Raw genomic sequence first — 8,118 nt, 5'->3', positions numbered from 1 at the left:
TGGGGAGAGCACCCTGTGCCTGGGTGTTGTGACTTAGGAGGGAGCCAGGTTGGTTTTTTTTTTCCCCAGTGCTCCCATGGGGATGCCCGGCTTGGCCGTGGGCAGAGCATCAGGCACTGGCTGGTCCCCACTGGGCAGGGTGGCTGGTGGCCTGGAGGAGGCTGCAGGCAGCGTGGACCGGGGCAGGGGACCGGCAGCACCTTCCCCTGCCGTCTGGGAGCCTGTGGGCTGGGTGACATCCGCACCCATGGAGTGGCCCTAGCCAGAGGCAGTGCTTTCCCGACAGCCCCTCAGCTGTGGCACACTGCCTTTGAGCGGTGCCCTGGGCTGGGGAGCCAGATGTGCCCAGCAGTTGGGCATCTCTAGGTTAGGCGAGGCTCTGGGTACAGCAAGGGGGTCACTGCCAGCACCCAGCTCTCCTGCCCAGGGGCCAGACCCTGCCCTCTCCCCTTCCCTTGCAGCCCAGCCCTGGGTGGCATCGACTTCTCGACTCAGCAAGGGCCAGGTGGTTGACCCATGTGGAGAAGAGCACAGTGCTGGTGTGAGCAGCGAGAGCATCCAGCGGCTCTTCAATGCCAACACTAAGAAGTCCAACCTGTTCCGGTGCAAGGCAGGAGACTGTGGGTTAGGGGGTGGCACAAGGTGGCCCATGTATCTCACTGGTGGCCGACAGGCAGCATGGACCAGGAGAAAGGGGCGTGTGGGTCTGCAGCGTTCCCATGCCCTCTTGTGCCCCCCCCATCCTGTCGAGGTCCTGGCCGAAGGCATGGCCACCTCTGACCTGAAGTCCTCCTTGGTGGCAATGAGACACCTGAGGGGACAAGCATTGCTTACATGCACTGGGTGCCCAAAACCCAATGCGTGGACCTTGGGGCTCTCCAAGCTGCTATGTGCTGGCACAGGAGGTGGGGCTGAGGGTCCCACACACTGTCCTTGCCCAGGCTGCCATCATGTTCCTGGCTCAGAGGATCAGTAGCACCAACTCCATCAGTGTCCTGGGTGAGGTGATGGCGGCCAACATGGAGGAAGCAGCCCATACCATTGGCATGGACCAAGGGCAGCATGGGTGGGTCCTGCACCCTCTGTCCCCATGGGTGTCCCCTCTGGGGCCTGCGTGCTGCTTCAGGCTGTCCCTGCTGCTTTGTCCTGGGAAGCACAAGGAAGGTCCCTGGGTTCACACCAGCATCCAGGCTGGGACACCATCTAGCCTGGTGGGACAAATCTACCTGGCAACTGGCTTGTCCCTTATCATCCTTGGTGGTCCCCGGGTTTGTTCCAGCTTGTCACCTGCCTCTCGATGCTGGGGGTAGAGGGGGAAGCCTGCAGTGTCACCATCCCTAAGGGAACTTGTGGTGTCCCCAGCTGGCACTGTCTGGGACTGTGCTCTGCCAGAGCAGCTTTGGGGGGGATGCAGCCATCTCCGGAAAGATGTCCTCAACCTGGTCTGTCTCTGACATTCTCAGCCCACTGGAGGTGGCTCAGCACTGGCAGCTCAGCTCCTGGCCTGACCTGCTGCTACATCTCCTGCCAGGTCCTTGAGCTCAAAGAGTGCTGGTGCTGCTACATCACTGCCTGCATCGTTGCCTGCCTCTTCAACACCATCACAGCCAAGAAGATCATGCTGTTGGGTTCACCTTCTGAATGGACATGGGGAAACACAAGGTACTGGCTGGGCAGGGTTGGGGATGAACAGCTGAGTAGGACCATTCCCCTGCCTGCAGTTGTTCTTCAGTCACTTAAGTGATGAGTGGCCCCATCACTGCAGCTCCACCTTGAAGCAGCAGCAGGAGGAGGATTTACACCTTGGGGCCCAGTGCAGCTCATCTTGCTCTCTTGGCCCAGGTATTCATTCAGCATCCCCATCAGCAAGTACCAGATGGATGAGGGTGCCCACCTGCACACTTACAGCCTCAGGGTGAAGAATGAGCAGACTGTGCCGGCCATGTCCCAGTCCATTGCCTCAGCTGAGGGGTAGGGCCAGTACACCCCTGGGGTGGCCAGGACTACAAGCCATTGGTACTCCCCAGCTCCAGACTCAGAGCAGGTCCCTGGTGCCATTCCAGGCCTGGCAGTTGTGCCCCTGGGAGCAGCACCCTGCTGTGACTGTGCCAGTTTCCCTCTTACATAGTCTCTATTGCCCACCTGTATCACACCTGGAAGGACAAGCCGGACTTGGTATTGGCGCTGAAGATCTGCTGGATGCTCTCCTCCTGAGCCCTTGCTCAGCCTGCTCTGCATTGCCTCAGACCCCTACAAAACCTGTGGCAACACCCATGCCATCATCTTCTGCACTGGTGCATCTGCACATTGACTTCAAGGTAAGATGCTCCAGCCTTGGCCATGGTAGCAGGAAGGACTTGGTGCCCTTGGGACTAGTCCTTTCAGATGTCAGCTCTGCCTGTTCCTCACCCTTTGGCTCTGATCTGCCCCATGGAGTCTCTACCTCCACCCAAGTGGCCACCAGGATTTCCCATTGGCAGAGCCCCTCAGCTACTGCAGTCCAGGGCTACTCTCAGCCCCAATTCCCACCCTTGGCAGCTCCCCTCCAGTGTTTTTCCAGGAGCTGGACTATGAGAAAATCTACTGGGCCATGCTGGTGCCCCTAGGCTCATGGTGCCTTGTGCTCCAGGTGGAGACCATCAGCAAGAGGATCAGGCAGTGCTGCCCCTTCACCACCACCATCACCATCACCCAGCTGGACATCCAGGCTCCTCTTGTGAAGAAGATGAAGCAATAATGTTTCTGTAGATACATCTTAAGATAGCTCTGAAGATGTAGTGTATCTGTATGTGGTGGATGCAGATAGGTGGGCTTCCCAGGAAGGGGGATTCCCTCTCTCCAGGGTGCTCACCAAGGCCAGGCTTGTGTCTCTCATTCCAGACATTCCTAATAAAAAGATCTGGCTGCTTTGGAAGCTGGGGTGACCCTTCTTCCAGCCCTGCTTCTGGGCAATCACAGACTCCCATGTGGTCCTGAGCCACACCAAGGCTGGAACACATCCCCAGGGCCAGCACAGCCCCTGAGGCCTTTGGTGTGGCTCAAATGTTAGCAGTAGACCTCTGGCGGGGCATAGAATGGCCCATGGACGTCCCAGAGGAGGGTGTCACAAGAAAAGGCATATTGAAGCCCCTGCAGTGCAATGAGAAACACTCTGAAGACACCAAAATTCACTCAGAGGCTCTTGCAGGTGCAGAGATGGTGAGGGTCTTGGTGTACAGCAGAAGGAACAGACAGATCTTCAAGGAGTACAAAAAGGCACCAGGCAGCACCTGAGGGTGCACCAAAAGGCTCCTGGAGGATCCCCCTGGGGATCTCCAAAAGGAATATGGATGGCACCTGGGTGCTGCCAAAGGGACTCAGAGGATCCAGACATGCATCAGAAGGTATTGGTAGAGCTCTGGGAAGCAGAGACAGTGTGCAGGGCCATTTGAGGTGCACCAAATTGACTCGGAATCCCATGGGGCCACATCCCAAAGTTCTGGGAGGCCTTTGGGGCACTACAAAAGGCACTGGTTCATCAGTGTTGAGCACAGAACAGCCACTGAAGACACCTGAAGGCACTTCAGAGTTGCCTCCTGCTGCACTGCAAGGCACCTGGGCAGCTTAGAAAGGCAGATGGAGTCCCCTTAAGTGCACCAGAAGGCACTCAGGACCATAGTGAGCACAGAAAGGCCCTTGGAGGCCACCAGGGACTAACAGGAAGGCACCTGGGCCCTTTCCACAGGAGAACGAGACTAGTAGAGCTCTGTACTCGGGGGCACTCAGGTATGCCCTGAAATGCACATGGAAGCCCCTGGTGTTCATCAGAAACCACTTTTAGACCGCTGGGGATGCTGAAAGGCACTGGAGACCCCAGAGAAGAGCGTAAAGGTGCTACAATGTCCCAGATGTGCACCCAAAGGCAGTCAAAGACCACAGGGGCCTCATCAAGAGGTGCTCAAAGGAGGCTGGGGCATACTAAAAGGCAGTCAGAAAGACCCCGGTGAGAAGCTGGGGACACAAAGCTCTCAGTGCCAGGGACTGCTGCTTCCCACAGGAGCAAACGCTGCTTTCAGGGGGGCCAGCAGGCTGTGGCTCCAGAGCCTGGGGGCTATAGGATAGATCCAAATCACACCCCATCCCTTCTGCCGCTGGAGAAGACAGGCTTCCTGGTGGGAGGGGAGAGCACCAAGATGGCACTGGATAGGCAGGGAGCTGAGGATGGAGGAGCAAAAGATGACATGACACAACCAGTGCCTTCCAGGCTACTTTAATACCATTTGAACAACATTGTGGCCGGACCTCCTGGTCCCAAGGAATCATTCATAGACAGCCGGTAACCCCACAGCTGCTTCCCTGCAACACAAACAGTCCTGCACCTCCCAGAACCTGCAGACAGTTCCCTCATTAAAAAGCAGCTCCACCTGCCCATGGAACATCCCCCATTCACCAGGACGGTCACCGTGTGTGGCCTTGTCCTCACCTGAGGCTGTTCTTCAGGAACCAGGCATGCCAGCAGAGGAGAGACGGTCCCCCAGTGAGCCCAGGCAGCCCCCAATGTCCCCTCTGCTTCCCCAGCCAACACTGGCAGTCTCTCCAAGCAGCTGCTGCTTCTCCCAAAACCTGCACCAGACCCCTCCACTGCAGCAGAACAACACAAACCAACTTAAAAGGAACCAAACTGGGCATGTAAACCTACATCCCAAAAACCCAGAACCATCCCCAGGGGCTGGCTGGGGACAGGGCAGCTGTCATGGATCAGGCCAGCAGCCCTATCCTCCACAGCCAGCTCTCAAAACAAACCCAAACAAACTCGAACAGGTCCCCAGCAAGGCTCACATGCTGCTCCTTCGGCCAGCGGCACCGAGGCTGGCCACTCAGGGTCAACTCATGGTTTGGGCAGAACGGCTGCCTACGTCAGCTGGCATCCTGCAGTGGGGAGGAAAGCCTGAGGCTCTGTGCAGTGCCGCAGGGAGCAGCACCCCAAAAAGCCCTCCCCTTGTGTCCTCTGCTTCCAACCAGGAATCCCACCCAGAGCTCAGAGCCACCGGGGTCACATCTGGCGGGGCTGGCAGTGACTCTTTCAGCCCTGCCTGCCAGGCTGGGTCCCCCCATGCACCAGAAACACTACAGCTCCACACTCCCAGGAAATGCTCCAAGACTTTGGGAAAGGCAGGGGGTTGGCACCGATGCTGTGCGAGGACTCACCTAGCATCCGGAGAACCTGCAGCGCCAGTGCAATCTTCGCCTCCTCATGCCCGCTCCTGCCTGTCCCATCTTGCCGGACCCATGCGAACCCACTGAAGGGCACAGGGCACCCTGGGATTACCACCCAGCACCAGAACCACAGCCACCCGTTGGCGTTTGCCTGGACACACTTGGTGAGGAACAGTGGGGTCCCCAGGTACTGCCTCTGGCACAGGGTGTTCAGGCAGTCCAGCACGTTGCGCAGCACTGGAGACTGGGGCACCTGCTTGGGGACCCCCAGGCACTTGCTCCCTTGTACCCGGCTGGATGATGGCTTCTTCTCACATGACTGCAGTTTCTGCTTCATATTGGGGTTCAGCCAGTCCACCCGCATCTCCAGCCCACCGAACCTCATGTTCCCTAAGAGAGACCAGCAGCAGCTGGCAGGAGATGATCACACACCAGCCCTCCAGTATCACCCCATCCCACCCCATCCTGTCCCCCAGCGTCTGGCACAGTGATCCCCACAGGTGGTTTGGCACTGACCCACAGTGCACGAACTGCACAGGATCCTTTCCCCTGCCTCCACAACCCCTCAACACAGCCACAGGGCAGTTGTTTCTCCATCTCCTTTTGCTACCAAGGTGGGCTCGGGGCTGCAAAGCTCAGGGGATTTTAGGGACAGCCTGCCTTTAGGGACAGGTGCAAAGACATCAAAGCCAAATGCTTCTCAGCTGGGGCAGAAATAAGTACAAATCAGGACTTTGGAGGTTCCAGTTGGATGTCTGGGATACATGTCCCATCAGAGGGCAATACAGTCACTGGATGGGGGCACCGAGGGGTAGAGCGTCTTCATCAGGAGGGTTTAACAACTTGGTCAAAGTTCTGAATGCCCTGGACTAGTACTGGTGATGCTCCTGCTCTGAGCAGGCAGCTACCTGAAGACCTCCAGCAGCCCCTTTACTCCACCACCACCACTAGGTCAGCACAAGGACTGCTGGGGATTAACCCCACTGAGGACAGCCCGCCTCCCATGGGACACAGGGAGAGAACAAGGGATGTCTCAAGGCTGAAGTCACTTCACAGCTGAGTCTCGAGGTGGGACCAGTCGTTCCTTAGGGACACCAGGAAGACAAGCCCAAGCAGTATCCCACAGCACCCTGGCCTCCCACTTACCTTCCATCAGGGTTTTCTTGGCCATGGCAGCAGCCTGGTGCGACATGTATTTCAGCACAGCGAGCTGGGCCCGTTTCCGCCAGGGGCTGGTGTACAGGGTGACACTGAGGACCCCCTCTGTGACTCGCCGCAGCACAGCCTCCAGCTCTTGCTGGCTCACCGAGGTGGCCAAGCCATCCATGCTCAGCTCACACTTCTCCGTGCTCTTGCACACCACAATGGCATAGCCCTCCTTCACCTCAAAGTTGTTGAAGGCAGCAATGGCCTCCTTGGCGCCGTGCCGGTTGCTGTACTTGGCATAGGCAAAGCCCCGGTTGAGCCCGCTGAATGTCATCATGAGGCGAAACTCATAGAGCTTTCCCACTCTCTGGAAGAGCGGGATCAACGTGTTCTCGTACATATCCTGCGGCAGCCTCCCGATGAACACCTCTGTGCCAGCCGGCGGGGGGTCGCCCACCCAACCTGCAGGCACACAGCAACATGGTGCACATGAGTGAGACCCATCTCGCCTCCATGCCCGCCAAGCACCCTATGTGCCAAGCTCCCAGGGCACCATGGCGCTGAGATGGTCTTCTCACATACCTGGAGGGGGGCCACCATATCGCCTCTGCCCATTGATCTGCACCAGGTCGATGCCGGTTTCTTTTGCCCAGGCAAGCAGGGCCGCCTTATTGGTCTGGTTGATACTGTTGATCCATGTCTGAGGAGGGAGATGACATTGGTGCTTGTCCAGGCAAAGAGTTTCCAACCTCCCAGCTGGAGGCATCCCAACCCCAGGAAGCAACTGCAAGGCCTAATACCAGCCAGCACATGGAGGAGCAAATGCTGAAACTCTCTGCCCTCAGTAAACCTGAGGAGCCTCTCAACACTGCACATCCAAAGGACTACCCGGCCCCCTGTCCAAGCCTGCTCCACGTGACTAAGTCCAGCAACTTTGGTAGAGCACAAGGACACCAACAGTTCCTCCATGGATGCCTGCAAGGGCTTTGAAAGCCAAGACACAGGCAGCAGCTGGCTGGCACTGGAAGAGGAGGGTGGAGCACAGCACCAAGGTGACCCAACACATTGTGAGATCCCAGGCAGGCTGGAACCCCAAGACAGCCAACTGTCTTCTACCACCGTCTCCTCAGGCTTCTAAGGACATCAAAGAGGATCTGGAAATGCCATCCATGTGGCAATATCATCAGGTTTTAGCTCATTAAGTACTGTGAAGTCTCATTAGGGCCTCTGAAACCATACACTGAGTGGGACTAACCCCAGCTCAGGCTAAAATGCGGTTTGGCTGCACCTTTGCCTCATGCACCTCCAGGTGCATCACCAGGTGGTGCCACCTTTCTATCTCCCAGGGGTTTCGTCTTCCCTGAAGACCAGGAAACACCTTTGGATGAAGGTGGGGACCCGTACAGGGGAAATCTCTGCTGAGAGGGCACAGGAACACCAGCCACGCACCCCACAAAGCCTCCTGCCACGGCTCTGCAGCTCCCAGGGCTGGGTCCCAGCACAGGGCTCCTCCTTGCCGGCCCCGCTACGGGGAGGTGCTCGGGGGGGGGCTCTTGGGAGAGGCGGGACCCGGCCCCAGCTAAGCCCGCAGCCCCCACCGATTAGGTGCTAAGGGGGCTGTCGTCACCCCCACGGTCTCCACGGGGGCCGCCAGCCCCGGCTCACCGCGGGGGAGGGGGGAAGGCGTGGGACGGGGGCGGGTCCGCTCTGGGGCTGGGACCGGGCTCGGGACCGGCACCGCCCGCCGGGGCAACGCACCGCGACGGGTCTCGGGGG

At 58.3% G+C, this 8,118-nt stretch overlaps 2 protein-coding genes across 2 annotated transcripts in view; both read right to left on the bottom strand.

Moving 5' to 3' along the window:
- Positions 1–4,795: 4,795 nt before the first annotated feature.
- LOC104830804 (dead end protein homolog 1-like) lies at positions 4,796–5,845 on the bottom strand. The gene has a single exon (XM_010565953.1). It carries the CDS (start codon positions 5,579–5,581, stop codon positions 5,063–5,065), a length of 519 nt encoding a protein of 172 aa, XP_010564255.1. The 5' UTR covers positions 5,582–5,845; the 3' UTR covers positions 4,796–5,062.
- A 20-nt stretch (positions 5,846–5,865) lies between these two features.
- The window catches only part of LOC104830805 (histidine--tRNA ligase, cytoplasmic), an 18,151-nt gene continuing 15,898 nt past the window's right edge, over positions 5,866–8,118 (bottom strand). Inside the window, exons 13-14 of the mRNA XM_010565954.1 lie at positions 6,925–7,042; positions 5,866–6,804 (exon numbers count right to left, since the gene is read on the bottom strand). Coding sequence (XP_010564256.1) covers positions 6,242–6,804; positions 6,925–7,042 — 681 coding nt within the window. The 3' untranslated portion in view covers positions 5,866–6,241. The remainder of the gene's footprint in view (positions 6,805–6,924; positions 7,043–8,118) is intronic.

The sequence above is a fragment of the Haliaeetus leucocephalus genome, unplaced genomic scaffold (genome assembly GCF_000737465.1).
Source record: "Haliaeetus leucocephalus isolate CR32 unplaced genomic scaffold, Haliaeetus_leucocephalus-4.0 Scaffold199, whole genome shotgun sequence".
NCBI lineage: Eukaryota > Metazoa > Chordata > Aves > Accipitriformes > Accipitridae > Haliaeetus > Haliaeetus leucocephalus.
The sequence above is the reverse complement of the archived record's forward strand: the minus strand, read 5'-3'. Positions and strand labels throughout refer to the sequence as shown.

Coding starts and splice junctions, on each gene's coding strand:
- LOC104830804 (XM_010565953.1), bottom strand. CDS start 5,581: ATGAGGTTCGGTGGGCTGGAGATGCGGGTGGACTGGCTGAACCCCAAT.